The sequence below is a fragment of the Glandiceps talaboti genome, chromosome 6 (assembly GCF_964340395.1).
Source record: "Glandiceps talaboti chromosome 6, keGlaTala1.1, whole genome shotgun sequence".
Classification (NCBI taxonomy): Eukaryota; Metazoa; Hemichordata; class Enteropneusta; family Spengelidae; genus Glandiceps; species Glandiceps talaboti.
The window spans coordinates 25,267,254-25,285,574 of record NC_135554.1 but is presented as its reverse complement, the minus strand read 5'-3'; the positions used below and the strand labels follow the sequence as shown (position 1 = coordinate 25,285,574).

Here is an 18,321-nt window from a genome sequence, read left to right as displayed (position 1 = left end):
ATTTGTCTTCTGCTAGCTGTTGCATGTATGTCCTCTAGGGCGCCATTTCATTTCATCCATACATGTATAATATTGCAATTTTTACATAGTTGATATTGTTTGGCAGCTATTGGTTGTAACGTCGAATTTCGACAAGTAATACCACAGATCCACTGCACAGTCTTCGAGTTCAACCACGTGTGATGTAGCCCCGATCTCTTTCTCAGATTCAGAACTTAAACAGAAGGTAAACATATGATGTATCTTTGTAATTGCATAGACTAGTATAAATACGTGAAGACCTCAGGTAGATCTGTAATGCCTACTTGCAAGTATAAACCCTTGACATAGCTCTGGATGCTACGAAGTTCGACAGACGTGGTAGTATATACATCCAGATCTAGCTACCCTTGACAATGACAAAAAACATTTGTAAATTTTGTATACACATATCGAGTTCCCCATTTGTTGATCTATACACCTTCAGTACTACTTCACACCACACGATGATGTCATATCTTTAATGTATGTGAATGATTAACATCTTATTTATAAATACAGTTTTCTAACAGTTTTCTTGTTCAGTGCATATTCATATTGACGCCTTTGATGATATCATTAATGTCATATATAGCTAAAACAAGCATAGCAAATATGGACACGATTGATAACCTAATGTTTATGATAAATTGATACTGAACCATCTTATGAATTATGACAGATACATGTTGATTTGTTCTAGAGACACCATGACATCATCAGGACGTATAGCTGGTTCCATGTCATATGCCGGACGTCTATTCCGGGAATCATTTACATTTGGACACAAGGAGTTGGTGCATTGGTTTCCATCACATATGGCAAGAGGTACAATCAACTCTCAAACCTATATCTGAGAGTTGTTTTAAGGGACTAACATTCAGCAAAAATGTATCTACCCAGATGTCAAGTGATCCAAGAACCCAAGCAGTCATGTTTACCACACATAAACCAAACAAATAGAATAGGCACAGAAGAACAAGACTCAATATGATATCTCTCTAGTGCCAGCTCAGTAGATAGTCTCGATAAACAAAAACATTTATGCACTTTACCAAAGCATGTCAATCAAGTCCCTAAGATGTAAACAATTCATAGTATGTGTACATCAGTGACTTTAATTATCAATATAATATATTGATAATGAATTGACTGATTTACATATTTACATACATGTATTATGCAACTTACAACCTTTTTTTATTTTTACAAATTACAGGAATGAAGAAAATGCAATCTATGTTACGTAAAATAGACTGTGTAATTGAAGTACATGATGCTAGAATATCCTTTATATAGTATTATGTCAGTTGTTTTATCATTATAGTGCTTACACTATCAAGGCTTGAAAGTTAGTAAAAACTATCAAAGCTCCCCAGCCATTTTACTGAGATTCCCTACCAAAATAATACAGTAGTATATTAGTAGATGGGATATATTGACTTAATTGCTATCAATGTTAATCATCATGGATGATATATTATTATTTAATTGATGAAGATTAAGCATTCATAATGCAACCGCTATCCTATCAGGTACCTAAGTATACACCCGGGTTGATTAAAGCACAATTGTGGTTCAGATCATGTCCAAGGTCTTTAGCCATGCTGAAACAAATATCAAACCATGTGGCATAGTATGTTATTATATGGGATATATCATTATGGGTGCTATATTGATTGAAAGAGCATCTTAGATGACATTCTTTCAGTGTATGTACACACTCAGAACACTTAGTGAATGAAAGCTACAAGAGTTTAATCAAATTGCCCTTTCTGTAACCACATTCTAAAACCTAGAAAAACCCAGTGCAATACATTAACATTAAACTTTCAACAGTGAGAGGGGAAAGCAGGTGGTCAAAGATTGACTACATTAATCTGTATTGAAGGAGAAAGTTTATTTATAACAATTTTTGCCTTAACTCAAGATGTTATACATTCCTTTTACTGGCCGTAATCCTGTGTTTAAAGGTGTTCTTGGAGTCAAACCACATTTACTTGTCCTCAACAAGATGGATTTAATGGATTCAACCAAAAGGAAGGTAAGTTTGATTTTATGTTGTGTATTTCTTCAAATGAAAATAGATTTTTTAAGGTAGTATAAAGTAGGTAAAACTTACCTGAGTTCCCCAGTCATTTTGTCAGGGTTCCCCACCCAAATTGTATTACAAAGTATGGGTACTATGTCAGTTTTACCAAATTTACCCCTGTCTGTTACTGGGGTTCTAACATCTTAGCAAAAACATTGTAACTTGTTACAAACAAGTTGGCAATATATTCACTCTGTAAAACTTCACTCTGTGTGGGAAGTGATTTTCATATCAAACTAAACTGTCTTCAAAATTAGACCAACCTCTAAGAGGGTCTTTCGATATATCATCACATGCAACAAAACACTGAACTTGGTAGACACTTAGGTCATGGAAGAGACCAATGGTGTTATGAGAATTACAAATTTATCCTTTATACACAACATACCAGTAATGTGATAAGCTGAGAACTTTTGACAGCAAACTGTCAATCTTGTTCACCTTATGATAGAGGGCGCTATCTATTATGATCACGTCACAAACTGATGAATTTCACTATTAGTGTCTTTTGTGTACAGAGCTCAGAAAGAAATATATCCCAGAAAAGTTTTATAAATTTCTATAAATAATTCCTTATACACTACATGATTTGATTTTTATGTATTTCAGGATGTCAGAAATAGATTGTCTGATGAAGGAGTCCAAAATGTGATATTTACAAATTGTAATAAACAAGAAAGTAAAACAATACGAGATGTAAGTTGCTAGAACCATGGATGGTGTCTCTTGCTAACATCTTGTGGTAGAACTTTATTCACGTGTATATTGACTTGATATATACCTCATATCACAATACATTAGCACTTACTCACTAGTACTACAGCATGTAATGTTATGCAGTGTAACATGACACAACATAATGCCACATGACATATAGCATATTATGCATCACCACATATATAACACCATAAAACATCTTGCTTGACTACATAATTTCACATAGCATCATGCAATATGGTACCATACATGATATCATGTTGTGTAATACATGTACAGTTCCATATACATACTGTACACAGGGTAATTATTCACACATTTTGAATTTCGCGCAATTTCGCGGTCGCACATGCAACGTCATCTATAGACTCACACTGTATTTCTCATAAGAGAATTTTCTGCTGTACTTGTACATATTGTATTTTGGTAATAATCTTTGTACTATTGCCATTGTAATTGTATTCAATAAGGGAATGTTTCCTTCATAATTTAGTAAAACTCGCTATTTTTAGTGTGATTCTAAGTTATAAATCATTGGGATATGTAGTGTTGGTCATAATGCTAGGTTGAATAGCGCCACCAGTGGCAAAACAAAATGTAGATTTGAACTCAGGTCCCTATTATTAAGCTATTTGTAATAACAAGGTTCTACTGTAAATATCAAACCATAGAACATCGCATCATGTTCTATGGATAACAAAAAATGAAAGGGGTTAACATAGTTAGCTGGTATATACAGTAATTAACTAACTTTGTTTTATTGTAGGTTGTGAAGTCAGTGGTTGATATGATAAATCAAAGTGAAAGATATCAAAGGACAGATGTAGAAGACTATAATTTGATGGTGTGTGGAATTCCTAATGTTGGTAAATCATCAGTTATTAACGCCATGAGAAGAATGCACCTAAAGAAAGGTAGGCCTGTAGTGTTTTCAATGTTCTCCTGTCACATGTGTCAATACCATTGGTTAGTTTTCTGTTCATTTCCTTTAACAAGTTTGTTTTCATAGGTTCTTGTTTTAAATGATTTTGATGTTATTAAACAGTTTGGATATCTAGAGACTTCAGATACATGTACGGTTATTGTCTTTCATAGCATATAATGTTACAGGTGTGTCAGTAATAAATGTTGTGTTGAGTCTAGCATATTCTTATATATCTAATTACCTCTGAATCACTTGTACCAAATCTCTGACGATCTGACTGTTATGATAGGGTACCAAAGTAATCTGTACCTGCTACCCTCCTGCCCTGCTACCTGCCTGCACTGCTACCTGCCTGCCTTGCTACCCTCCTACCTGCCTACCCTGCTACCTGCCTTCCCTGCTACCTCCAGCCCTGCTACCTGCCTGCCTTGCTACCCTCCTACCTGCCTACCCTGCTACCTGCCTTCCCTGCTACCTCCAGCCCTGCTACATACCTGTCATGCTACCTGCCTACCCTGCTACCTGCCTTCCCTGCTACCTCCAGCCCTGCTACATACCTGTCATGCTACCCTCCTGCCCTGCTACCTGTCTGCTTAACAACTCACCTGAATTGTGTACTGTATTTCCCCACTATAGGTAAAGCTACTAGAGTTGGTGGAGTGCCTGGTATCACAAGGGGTGTACTTTCAAACATACAGGTAACTCTAGTTTTCTTTCTGCTTATGTTTCTCCAAAACTTAGACAAAATTTCATTGTAGAGACATGTTTCATAGATCCTTCTCTAGATTGTCTAGCACCTATTCATCACATGGCCACTACAGTGATGATGATGAAGGTTATCAGATGAATAGTAAAAATGTGTTCATGCCATTATGAGTGTAACATGTATGCTCCAAACTACAGGGTTGTTATAGTTCGGAGATTTAAAAAAATTATTAGTAAATTATTTGCCTAAATTTGGGAACCCTCATAACAGAGAGGACATCTGGTAAAACCTGGATAGATTTCTATACCTTGTGCTATAATTTTGGTGGGGAACCCTGGTATCTGAGAAGAGAAATCTGGTACACCTTGCCCTGATTTGCATACACTATACCCTAGAACACCAGGGGAACTCACTTACAGGTTGATTTCTAAATACTACCCTTACCAAAACACTGGTATATATTTCTCATCTCTATTTTGTGTGCAGGTATCCAACCATCCTAGGATTTACCTGGTAGATACACCAGGTATAATGACACCATACATACCTGAAGTAGATGCTGGTATGAAGTTAGCACTCTGTGGTAAGGACAATTTTAAAATCTAATTGTTTTGACATCAATATCAGACTGGCAGGTTTCAGTCGTTAATAATGTATCAGTATTCCACAGCAAACTTGTAAACTTGTGTTCCAATATGTAATGATGATATTGTGTTTGCTATTATCTATGTTTGTTTATTTGTTTTTGTATCATGTATTATGTACTATGAATGGCAAGTATTATTTACCATTGTCATAGCTTGTATCATGTACTATGAATGGCAAGTATTACTTACCATTGTGATAGCTTGTATCATATACTATGAATGGCAAGTATTACTTACCATTGTCATAGCTTGTATCATGTACTATGATCATTGTCAATTTTGATTATTAGGTACTCTACAAGACCACCACATAGGTCATGACATCATAGCTGATTATCTACTCTACTGGTTAAATAAACATTCACGGTTTGAGTAAGTAAACATTCATTGATGCACCTTAGTATAGACTGACATTTCCAAAGTTTCCAGTACTTGCTGTATATTCCTCTATTCTCTTCAGACTTCTTTTGAAAGAACATCATTTGTTTTCAAAAAGAGTTCTACAAATGTACAAGTGTTTTCAGTAAAAGAAAGTGGACATTTCTGATAAAATTAGTTCTGGTTATTGCAGTTGATAAGGACCAATCACTTGACATGTTCATTTTAGAAGTCTGCCTGCTACAGGAGGACTACTCTAAGACTTGCAACTTGACATAAATTCCATTACATAGCAAACTGATTGTGTGTGTTTGACTATCATTCTATATACTACTAGGTATGTTGAAATGTTTGGTATGGACCAGCCGTCGGATGATATCATGTATGTACTAACATTCTTGGCTAAGAAGCTTGGCAAGACACAACACATCAAGGCTTTAGATGGTAAGTAAGGTGTACTTAGGAATAGGGAAGAGGCTATCACTCTCAGAATAAAGAAATAATAAACAAACCACAATATTCAAAGGAAATAAAGTAGAAATTGAGCTCTAGTCGTACATCAGATTTAAATAAGATTGAGCCAAGAATAGCTGTCAAACTGCAGAGGCTTGAACAGGTTGAAAAAGGTCTGCTATGTACGATGAATTAAAAACTGTTCCTAATTTCATATTCAGGTACCAGGGAAATACGACCAAACTACGATGCTGCAGCATCATATATGTTGAAGTCATTCAGAGAAGGAAAGCTGGGAAAAGTCATCTTAGATGTGGAGTCATGTGGGAATACAACAGGGACAGATGAAAGATAAATGACAGATACAACTACTATTTATATTGAATTCAAAGGAGAGATTCCTTCTGGATGAACTATGACTGATTACAAGCTGCACTACTAAATGTGAACAGCAACATCGTACCTTACTTTATAAGTAGGGCTTGGTTGCAAGCAGCAAAACTTGACAACATGGAACAAAGTCTGCCCAAGAATTGTGAACCTGGACAAGACATTAGGAAAAAGTGTGCTATGATGGAGAATATTTTTATCATTTTTTTGAACTCTAGAAGAATCATACTTTGGGAAGCCATTTTGTGTGGTGTACAAATCTGAAGGGATTAGAGTATGGTTTAAACCAATACATATAGCTGCTTAGTCACAGTAAATATAAAATATCATGTATAGATAATTTAGTGAAGCCATTTCAACTGGTAGAGTGTAATGTCTCCATGATGTGATGTCTAAGTTTTTTCATATTTCAAATGGTTACAGACATTGCAAGTTATTGCTATAGCAATACGACACTATTTTACACATAACAAGCCATTGGTGTGAATGCCTCGTACAAGAGTTCATACAAGGGGTTGCTATAGCAATGCTGCACTATATGACACACAACAAGCTATTGTTGTGAATGCCTCTTTTAGTAAGTTCATACAAGGGGTTGCTATAGCTATTAAAAATATCTGTGGCAAACCATTGGTGTGAATTCATTTTCAAAAAATACACAACTCTGACTTTGTTCAAATACTGTTACATTTGTAGAAAGGTGTATTTATTTCAGTTAATACAAATGACATTGCTTGATACCTTATTTCCTGACAGTCATTATGCATTACTGTTTGATAGCAAGTGAAAGGTAATGTAACAATGTACTAGGGCTTGCAGTCTATCACTATACTTGCATGGTTTGGTGTATTTATTAAAAATAAATATGGTGCAAGCATTAAAATAAAACTTTAAAAGAGAAATTTTTTACAAAACAGGAAATAGGAGAGATGTTGTTCAAAATAAATGATTCTTCACAAAGAGACAGAGTTTGAAATAATAAATATATGACATGTTTACCTAAATGTTTGTTGTTATTTATTTTTACCTGAATTAACACTAAATAATAGAATTTAGAGGATATTGAAAAGTAGAATCTATAGTCCTACAAGTAGTGTCATCACTTACACCTTCACTAGCTCCAACTGGGACATTTTTTCCATCAAATATTAAACCAAAGATAAATTCAATAAAAATTAGTTAATGACATATAAAAAGACATTGTATCTGTTAATTAGTGGTCAATATTATCCATAGGTAGTGTAGTGGCAAGTTTAAATCTTGAGTGAAGGCTCCGTTTTGAATCTGTCACCATGTTCAAAATTGTACTTGTTGTAACTGGAGTATCATTTTTTATTATCAGATAAGCATGATGTATGAAAATGGTTAAAATACCAGTAATTAGACATTGGAGATGTTACATGTAATGGATGGTCGATATTATCCATAAGCAGTACAGAAACTGGTTGAAATCATTATCACCACTGAGGGCGCTGTTTTGGGTACAGACCCAAAAATCAATTCGATATAAAAGTTGTTGTACTTAACAAATCGTTTTAAAAAATAATTCCAGTTGCAGCTAGTGCAGCTTTAAGCTAGGCTTTCATACTGTGTGTCTGGAGATGTATGTATAAGAGTTATTGGTTTGCAAGTTAAGGGGCACTCAACGTTTCCAAACACAGCAAGAAACTGTTTAAGTTTTTGAAGATTTCCCAATGCTGTGAAATAGGAACTAAGTTTAATATTGATGCACTCTATATTTAAAACACTTGTATGCATAACTTCACAATTTTGTAAGTTGTAAATGTTAATCAATGCCCAAAAAGTTATTCTAATACTAAATCACACTTACATTTGTGAAAATGGAACCATTTGAAAAAACTGTTGACGATATTTAGATAGGTAAAACATTTCCTGTGGTACATTATCTCAAATGTTTTCCTTTCTACTACATCACTATTAACAGTTACACCAGTGCATACAATCTTTGAGAAGAGTCTTCCCCTATTCAGGTTAGCTAAAAGTAAGGAAGGAAGCTATCTATTATTAGTGATTTACAAAATAACTGAACTAGATAAGATAGGAATACATTCTACTCAGGTCCTGTGGTGATCTGGTTTCTCTCCTTGTTAGTGCTATCAGTGTCACTGTATATCCAAAATAGAACCATCTTCATCTATTCATCACTGGAAGTCTACACAAAGTGAGGTGTGTGGCAGTGGTCTGATAAGTCCTAATGAGGAGGATGGGAGCCAATCACTTATCAAACAGAATGCTGGACAGATCAGATCAGATCAGATTAAAATAAAACCAATCTAGTTTCTATGATCACCTCCTCTTTCCTTTCTTCTTGTTTTTACTACTACTACTACTATCACTAGATTCTGTCCTTACTCCATCTACTCGCAATGCATGTCCAGTTTTCTTGATGTGATCAAAAAGTTTATTTCTTGTTCTATATTCTCCTCCACAAACGTTGCATATGGTTGATGACTGACCTAAAGAACCACCCTACAAATAAGAAGAAATACAGTCAACAATCTTGTTAGAAATCACATTAAAATGGCTACCAATACCATCTCACCTTTGTACCAAGTGTGAAAACTATAGACCATGCATTTATGAGAAACAACTACAAGACAGATGCAGGAAGCCATTCCTAACATCCGTCTAGGATAAGACATATTCAAGGAATCCATCAAAAGTTGAATCAGTTTTCTTGTAGTTCTTCCTCATAAAAACATTTCAATGTATTGAGTTTCATTTGTACACTAGGTTCATTTTTGTAAATTTTTTGATAACTCATTTAATGCTACTGTTTACATACTGAAATAAGAACCATACCTGGGATGGCTGACTTGGCTTTGTGTTCGATTTTTTACCACTTTTACTGTCTCTGTTTGTAGTTTCTTTAGGTTTTGTTGACCTGCAAGGTAAAACATACACAATTGTTGCCCTAAATAGATTTAATTTGTAGAATAGATTTAAAACTGGAATAATTACTTCAAAGCTTTTAGGATGTGCATTTTTTGTTTATATGTTAATATTGGCATGGTGAGGTATAAATTTAGTTTCCCCAATACAATCTTATCAATGTGTCATATCCTGTATCGATATTCACTTATTAGGGTCAGACTTGCAGTAAGATATTGGGGGGGGGGGGGGGTGTTTAGTAAGGAGGACTGTTTATGAAGGTAGATTACATGCCATTTCAATTGTTTTACACATTACAAAGTAAATCTACAGTCTTGTAGTAAACCTCAATCTGTGCTTGGAATGTTACTGAACAAGAGCCAGGAGGAGACAATATCTCTTTAGCTAGACCATGGGTGTAAATGTCCTTGATGTGCACTTTTGCTGTAATGCGAACATTGGTTATGTACTATCAAAAGAAAGCCTGGCGGTCTAACAAATAGACTAATAAATCTAAAGCATAGCTGTTTAAAGATTGTTTTTGACACCACTGATACCATCTGCATGAAATATGATACAGTATGACTGATTAATCACTGAATGACATCACCATGTCAGATCTGTCAAGTGCTGCAGTGAATAGTTCACACTGATTATTTGACTTGTTACCATTTATGGCAATACCATTACATGACTAATGTAGTCACAAACACTCTGTAAGTATCTTACTTTTCTTCTGTAGCCTCTTCAGTTAAAACATCATCTTTACTCTCCGTTTCATCAATACTTGACTTAGTGAGTTGCTCAGTAAGATCAGATACATCATCACCATCACTGCCTTCCTTAGGGGTATTTGTTGAGTTTTCTTCCTACAAGACATAAGCAAGGACACATGATACAACAATTATGAATACAAAGTACATACACTAGCACTACAATAAAGGAATTTAGTAGACAACTATGTGCATAGACTGTAAAATACGTCATATTTTTCAACTCTATCAAGTTTCTTAACCACGAGTGGTGCTGGCTGGCTACAGACTAAAATGTTCACACCACACAAAACTAAACTGCCTGACATTCTGAGAACAGTTTTTTTACCAAGTCACACAACTAGAAATATGAAAGCATTACCAAAGGTTTTCAACTAGAACCTTAAGTCTTGTTCACTGGCTGCCACTAGATGGCGTAGTAGTAGAGAGGGCCTGACTATGTAATAATTGATCATACTGCTAGAACCTCCAGTATCCCTTGTCATGACAGGACTCAAGGATGTGACTGGTAACACCCAACGTTACATGACATAAACCAGTAAATACATTGACTTACACAGGTTATAATACACAAGCAGTTCAATGTTTTTTTTAGCATTGAGCTTTTGATCTGTCTTTGATGACAATTCTCATAAGAATGACAAATTCCATAGTTATAGCTGACCACTGATTGTCAACCAAGACAGATTGAAAGCTCAATGCTAAAAAACTTTGAACTGCTTGTGTGTGAATTATAACCTGTGTAGGTCACTTATCTACCACGATGATAAACATTTTGGGTCATTAAAGAAATTGTATTCATGTACACTATTAACAATCTGACTAAATACACACATTAAGGGAAATACAATGTACAATGTATATAGGTATGAACCATACTGTAGACTTAGTCACTAACAATTCATAACCATTACTGATATCACAAACATGTACGAGTTAACAAGCTTGAATGAATGCAGTAGTACACAGTTATGTCTAGTATGTAGTTGGTTGGACTGAGGTGCTATGTTCATCAGTATGGTGTATTTATCACAGGTAAACTGCAGGTCTTAGACATGTCTAGTATGTACTGTAGTCAGTTGGACTGAGGTGCTATGCTCATCAGTATGGTGTATTTATCACAGGTAAACTGCAGGTCTTAGACATGTCTAGTATGTACTGTAGTCAGTTGGACTGAGGTGCTATGTTCATCAGTATGATGTATTTATCACAGGTAAACTGCATGTCTCAAAAATGTCTAATAAATCCTGGTATTACGGTACTTACAAGAATTTCATCATATGCATCTGCTACTTGTTGTTGTCTTCTTCTTTTCTTCTGCTTTTTAGAAAGTCTGTAATGAAAGTAAAAAAAAAAAAAGTTTTGTTGAATGAATGAACGAACCATCACAATCACACTGGGAGTCTCAGAATTGATAATTGTGATACCTATACTATGTTGTATCTACATTTCTCACATCTTGTCCTCTAAACAACTATCATTACTAATTTCCCAGATGCTTTGCTAATTCTCTTTTCTTTTAATCAATTCTATATATGTTTTCAATGTTTTCTTTTTTGGGGGTCTACTTTCAGTTAAAACCAAATTTACACTTGATTTTAGACCGCATGTTCATTTCAATGCAAGTATCAGTCAACATCATAACAGAACAGTGAATCCAGCAAAACTTAGTGATGTTTTCCCATTTAGTGCATCCTGCAACCACATGTGGGCATAATGTTGTAGCACTATTACAACTCCAAACAACTTTTCAATTTACATGCATATTAGAGAAGAAAAATAATAAACTATCCTTTGACAAATCAAGATAAATCTAGTGAAAAGAGAACAAACAGATTCTAGATTAATTACATGTAAGCTGTAATCTTACTTTGATTTAGGTTTGTCGTCATCTGCTGCTTGCAACACTGTATCTACTATGTCATCATTGATACTAACATCATTTACATTATCACCATCAATGTCATCTACCGGTATATCTCCTACTTCATCATTATCTTCATCATCGCCATGGAAATCTTCATCTTGCTGCATCTGTTCTTTTAGGAGGGCGACATTCTTTTTATGTTTCTTTGACCGTTCATGATTGGCGAACCTAATGAAATAATGAGGTTGAGAATGATTCAAAGAAACACCTCGTTGGCAATGTACATCATGGAAGACCTCCTGAAAACTAAGACCAGTGTGTATTCATTGAATATTTGTTCCTGACACATGTGAAATTCAAAGCAATTAGCTAAATTGGTAAATAAAAGCCCTACAAATCCACTGGCCTATGAAGACAGTATAAACACAGGTATGTTTTACTCTACCTAATGTTTTAATAACCAGTGTTGCAGCCAGCCATTTGAAAGAGTGGGACATAGTGTTCCGAGATTCTCATTTTTCTGGGTCATCATATATTTTTTTTGGGACATTATAAGTGCCAATGGCTTTGTAGCATAACTGAAATTTTTTTAAATATTTACCCACATGCTGATCCATGCTTGATATTTGCTGAATGATTATGCAGTTGCCTATCCAACCCTGTTGTTATCTATGCAATATGCACGATCATTTGACTTTTGCTATAAGTGTGGTCATGTTGCTAAACATATTTGCATACAATTTTAGTGTGGGTCAACTATGACCCGTCACTTCCAAAAAATGTGTGTCAAATGACCGAAAAAAAACCTCTGGCTGCAACACTGAATAACATCAAAATTTAAACAGATGTTCCCCTGTCATCACCTTATTTAAACTTTTATGACACACTCAGATATCCTTAAAATCTAAAACAAAGTGAATGGCACATAGAAAACAATATTATGGTCAATTATTCTGAAACCATATAGACATTTTCCTCTAACAGTTATTCCAAAAGTAAAATGCAAGGAAACTTACGCCCTATCATTTGTAAATGTCTTGTTACAGGCCACACAGTATAAATCAGTGTACAGGTCTTCCTCACTGTCTTCACCTTCAGAACCTGAAATGACACAAGCATATCATTTAATGTATATTAATCTTTATGGACAGATATGGGTTTTGTGGACTGAGGTTGTATGATGTTAGGGCCCAACCTTGGGAGGGCCTGTAAGTCGTACTCCCGAGGTCCACAAAACCCATATCTGGTCTGTAAAGGTTTTATCATATACTCTATGAAGTGTTAAAATACATCAGAAAATAATTTTTGCTTATTTTTGGAGGAAAATAATAGTTCCAAATAGTTCCAGGTACACTTTGCCCAAATAAGGTCAGTTGCGCGAATTATTGAACTATTATTTTCCTCCGAAAATAAGCCAAATACTATTTTCTAATGACGAATATGAGGGTGCTGTAGCTGATTTACAATGTAGGTGATACAGATATGACACTGGGTATATGATAAACCATAAAATTGTATTGTTTTCCTGACAGGTGATAAAAATCCAAAAAAATGTGTCTTACCCGATCTGCTCTGTTCACCTGCCCCAAATTCTTCGTTATAATGTGCTTCTGCATTGGCTAGATCTTTCTCTAATTCTGCAAATGATGTCCACTCTTGTTCTACAAAGTTTTCTAACATCCTTTGAAGTGAACACAAATAAAATGTATCAATTGTCTTGTCATTGTGTATGTACAACTAAGATAAATAGAATAATAGTAACAACAAATACTGCTTGAATATGCTGCACAAAACATTGGTGAGACATCTCTGCTAACTTGATTTGATGAAGACAACTACTTTTAAAGTGATCCTTGCCAAAGCCTATTCAGCGACTAGTTGAGGGTGGGTGTTATACTGACAGTGTACATCTACATTTATCTAAATTCTACAGTTTAAGTTCAATATTCACTATACAGTTTTTACACTACTAGTACAGTATGAAGCAAACAAATTAGCAAACAAAGACAACTTAGGAAAAAGTGCCCTCTTGTAATGTAGAATACTATTGAAACGTGGTTCAATGTTGAACAATTTCAGCCTGTTCCATTCCATCAGATAGGGGTGTTTTGATGTCATTGACTATAGCTATATCCTATACTTTGTGTACAAGTTTGATTAATACATGGAATTGCTGACTTACTTCAGTTTTTCAAGTTTGTCTTTTTCTCTTTTTGCTTCAAACTGTTTCTGTTTTTCTTCAGCTTTCATTTTTTGTAGCATCTTTAAAATCAAAACACATAGAATTATCTAAAAGTCACATATAAAATTATCTTCAAATGCAGTTGACATACAAGTCAGTGAATAGAAAAAATCTTATGATGCAAGACATTATGGTTGACGACATATCATATTTGAAAGGCATATGCTGATGTCATCTTGGTCAAACAAGTGTGTCATGTTATAGTTTGTGTTTTTTTATTTATCTTTCAATTCAAAACTCTATAGGTAATAACTATATCCATGAATTACCCAGTACTGTAAGACACATAAATATAAACTTTATATATATCAGATGGAAAGTACTGAACAAAGATCCTGTAATGACTTCTCACTTAGAGTGTATTTGGTGCAAGTATTTGACTTACTTGATACTGCTGTACCCTTTTATCTCTCTTCCTAACATATGATGCTAGTTCCTGTCACAAAAAAACAACACAAACGTTTACACTATACTACACACATTTTCGCCAGATTTAGCATAATTGCTAGGTGTAGCATAATTACCAGTTTTACTATTAGCATAAGTGCAATTCTTAGACAGTTGGCAAATATTACATCAAACTGAACTGTTTGTACATTATAACCTTTCTAATTCATTTGATCTACCGAATTGATGAAGACTTTTGGTCAATTCCATAAAGTTGAATGTTTAGTATACAAATGTATGGAGAAGACAGACATGACAGACTTGCTAATAACTCCCTTTGTAAATGACATCACATCACAGATGTACTTCAAAACCATGAGACATAACTTTCTATAACTGTTTTACGATGAAGATGATGTTATCTCAATAATCTTTCAGATATAGTCCATCAGACAAGTTTGATGTAAGTACAGCTGCTACAGTGTATATACTCATACAAATCAAACACATTGTACACATACCCTGATTTGTTCATTGTAATTCACACATTGTACACATACCCTGATTTGTTCATTGTAATTTTTCTTGGCAGCATCTCTCAATTTTTTATTTTCTTTCTCCATCAATTTTGAAATTCGTCTGTTTTCAGCTTCCCGGGTATCATACTTCTCAGTCCACACATATGTCTTGGGTGTCAGATAATTCAGCCAGAAATCATAAAATGGTTTCACTACCTGTAATAAACACCATGAACAGATAGTATATGAAGTATTTCTACCATACCATGGCACACCAATAATAACCATGTGAAGTGTTTCTACCATTACAAGGCGGTGACAGCACACCAATAATAACCCTAACAGCAGTAGTAGCTATTTGTATGACACAGTCACTAGATCCCATCATGACATACATGTACTATGTCAGGACATGGAATAAGTGATACAGCTTATAGTTCCAATCCAAACTATTTGCATAAACTACTTCAGAAACTTGGTGAATGACATGCAAAAATTCTTCTGCAATATAAAGGCCAAAATATTTTTTCAGTCTCATTGTTGTAGTAATAAATTGGTTTATAAACCACGCATCAATTAAGAAGCTAATGATGGTCTATATGAGTTGAAAATGAAAGAACAAAATAGATTTTGACTTCTTGTCTGCCACTGTCAATGTACAATGTATTATGCTGCAACTCCAAAAATTTCAAAAGTTTGTTCACAAATTCTTCCTGTATATTTTTGTTGTAACTTATTCCCTGTAACATGCTTATATGTTATAGGCTTAGTTAGTATAACTTGACAACCATATTATGTTATTATGTTATCTGTTATCTACTTTCTACCTTAGTTGCAATAACAGAAAGTTGACTGTACATTAGTGACTAACTCACATCTTCATATGAACTATGTGAATTTCCAAACTCTGGAATTTTATATTCAGGCAAACCACTCTTCCCAACATCCATAAATCCAACATCTTCTTCCGAGATGGTCTGGAAAACTTTCCTGTAGACATTGTAAAACCCCTAACAGTAACAGCAAGAGACAAAACATTGAGAAATTAAATGTAGATTCTACAAAACCTCAATCAGCAGGCAAAATCATCACTGTTGTCAAAAAATATATTTTTCCCTCTTTTGCAAAATAGCTCTTTGAAGGATGCATGGGGGGGGGGGGGGGTGAACAAACCCTTCTAGATAGTCTGTAACTTTAGATTAGACTCTCCTAGATACAGATTGTAACAGACTCATGACTGATATCATAAAGACAGTACAACTCATTGTTATTTACCTTTGGTTTATCTTCATAGCCAGAGTAGGCAGACGGTCGGAAATATTGCATTACATCTTGGAAATCACTTTGATAGTTATCTAACCCTGAAATACAATTGACATTGGAAATAGACATTTAATAACTGATAATATAAATAAATAGAATATTACAAACATTTGTGATTATGGAGGTCAGAATTTGTTGACAACTGACAAGATAAATATCTATGAATCTGTCAAGAGACTAAACACATCAAAATAACAACTATTCTGAATTCCTTGCTTGATAGCAACTGTATTAGTCAAGGTATGCATTCATAAAAATTGTAGAAGTTTCAAAAGTTGTTTGTCATCATGTAGAGTGAGTGCGCACTCTACTACAATTCAACAAGACATAGTATATTACCCATTGCTCCTCATATTAATTGCCAAAAAAATATCAAATTCAATATGAAAACCACAACACGATAGTATGTACATGTACTAACCCTTACCATAAAGTTTGAGTTTCTCTTTGGTTCACTGACCTTTGACCTATCAACTCACCTCCTTTCAATAAAACTTCTCTATGTTTATCATACCATGCCCTCTCCTGTGGATCACCTAACACATCATAGGCTTTCTGTACCAGACGAAATTTCTCAGTGGCTTCCTCCTCATTCTCACGGTTTTTATCTGAAATAACAACAACAACAACAACAACAATGTTATATGATAAACAGTATTGACATTCTTGTCCTGACTACAAATTACAAACTAAATAATAGCCACCACATGGCACTTTATCCGATTAACAGCCCATGCCAGATTGATGAAATATGTTTATTGGTGTGTTGTCTGGGTGAACTAGCCTATAGAAAAAGTTACTCCTCAACAAAAGAATTAACCTATCTAATACATATGGCTCTTTATGAGAAGACAGCACTGATACAAGAACCTGGAACTGAATCACTTGTACCAGTAGACGGACTTTACAATACAATGTGGATGTACTTTTTTATTCAACCCAGGTAGGACAGACCCCTAGCATAAATCTGATTTGGGGTTTTTCTTCAAAGAGTAAATGACGTTCCACATGTATCTCTGTGTGATAAGAATGTGAAATCGACATAGAGAAACATTTCACAATATCAAAATAAATCAACAGCCTTTTTTGAGTGATGCTTCACTTTTCTGTTTGCTGTTGTTGTTAAAGACCAACAATGCAAAAAGTTTACTTTGCTACATAATTGGTGTGATCATCATGGCACCATGGTTATATTGAATTTGAGATCAGACACATGCAACCGGATTATATTTGTTTACAAATTTCTGATCATGGAGGTATCGGAATCTACCGAAAATGGTCGAGTCATGATAGACAAGTCTCTGGGCTAACCACACAAGTAAACTAGTCCTGCTTGCACACGGAGTAAGTCGTCGAAACGCGTGCACCGTCTGCAAGCAGGACTACAAATAAACATGATTCCCAATCTCATAAGTCAAAATGAAAGATGTGCCTTCACTCACCTGGATGCCATTTCAAGGCTAGTTTTCTATAGGCTTTCTTAAGATCCCCATCATTGGCATCTAGAGATACACCGAGAACCTCATAATGGCACTGCATCATTCAAAATCTGGTTGGGTTTGAGAAAACACCACTGAGATCTTCCTCGATCCTTACCGGCGATTTTGCAATCTGCCACAACGTGCTACTTCCTGTTCCGGTTTCTTGTTGAGCGCAAGGGAAACTGGGAAACCATGGCACAACTCGACATTTCACGTCCGGACCTGTGCTGTCTTTTTCTCAAAATCAAACTGTTTCTGGTTTCTATTTTTTTTTCTTTCAAAAATATTGCAAGCCTGTATCTAAATACGCACATCTATAATAACATAACCACGGATATTCTTAGGGAGCCTTCAGTAATTATAAGGGGGGGGGGGAACCAGGCCCAGGCTGTTGCGTAAAATATGACCCTCCCCCGACACCGTCGTACTAAAAGGTTCCCCTCCCCAATTTCCTTTCTCTAAAACATGACCCCCTGGTTAAAATATTTCAAAACATGCTGCCAGACACGGAA

At 35.0% G+C, this 18,321-nt stretch overlaps 2 protein-coding genes across 2 annotated transcripts; one reads left to right on the top strand and one right to left on the bottom strand.

The window, feature by feature from the left end:
• The first annotated feature begins 59 nt into the window (after positions 1 to 59).
• Positions 60 to 7,310, top strand: LOC144436084 (mitochondrial ribosome-associated GTPase 1-like). Its single transcript, XM_078124763.1, has 11 exons — positions 60 to 226; positions 722 to 846; positions 1,238 to 1,302; positions 1,958 to 2,062; positions 2,720 to 2,806; positions 3,594 to 3,741; positions 4,389 to 4,450; positions 4,945 to 5,041; positions 5,396 to 5,477; positions 5,821 to 5,927; positions 6,158 to 7,310. Exons 2-11 carry the CDS (start codon positions 729 to 731, stop codon positions 6,289 to 6,291), a joined length of 1,005 nt encoding a protein of 334 aa, XP_077980889.1. The 5' UTR covers positions 60 to 226; positions 722 to 728; the 3' UTR covers positions 6,292 to 7,310.
• LOC144436082 (dnaJ homolog subfamily C member 21-like) lies at positions 7,107 to 17,936 on the bottom strand. Its single transcript, XM_078124762.1, has 14 exons — positions 17,771 to 17,936; positions 16,808 to 16,936; positions 16,281 to 16,366; positions 15,881 to 16,015; positions 15,048 to 15,221; positions 14,486 to 14,536; positions 14,041 to 14,120; positions 13,421 to 13,539; positions 12,875 to 12,959; positions 11,862 to 12,086; positions 11,258 to 11,324; positions 9,948 to 10,087; positions 9,150 to 9,231; positions 7,107 to 8,816 (listed from the first exon to the last, which is right to left on the bottom strand). Exons 1-14 carry the CDS (start codon positions 17,868 to 17,870, stop codon positions 8,634 to 8,636), a joined length of 1,656 nt encoding a protein of 551 aa, XP_077980888.1. The 5' UTR covers positions 17,871 to 17,936; the 3' UTR covers positions 7,107 to 8,633.
• Positions 17,937 to 18,321: the final 385 nt, after the last annotated feature.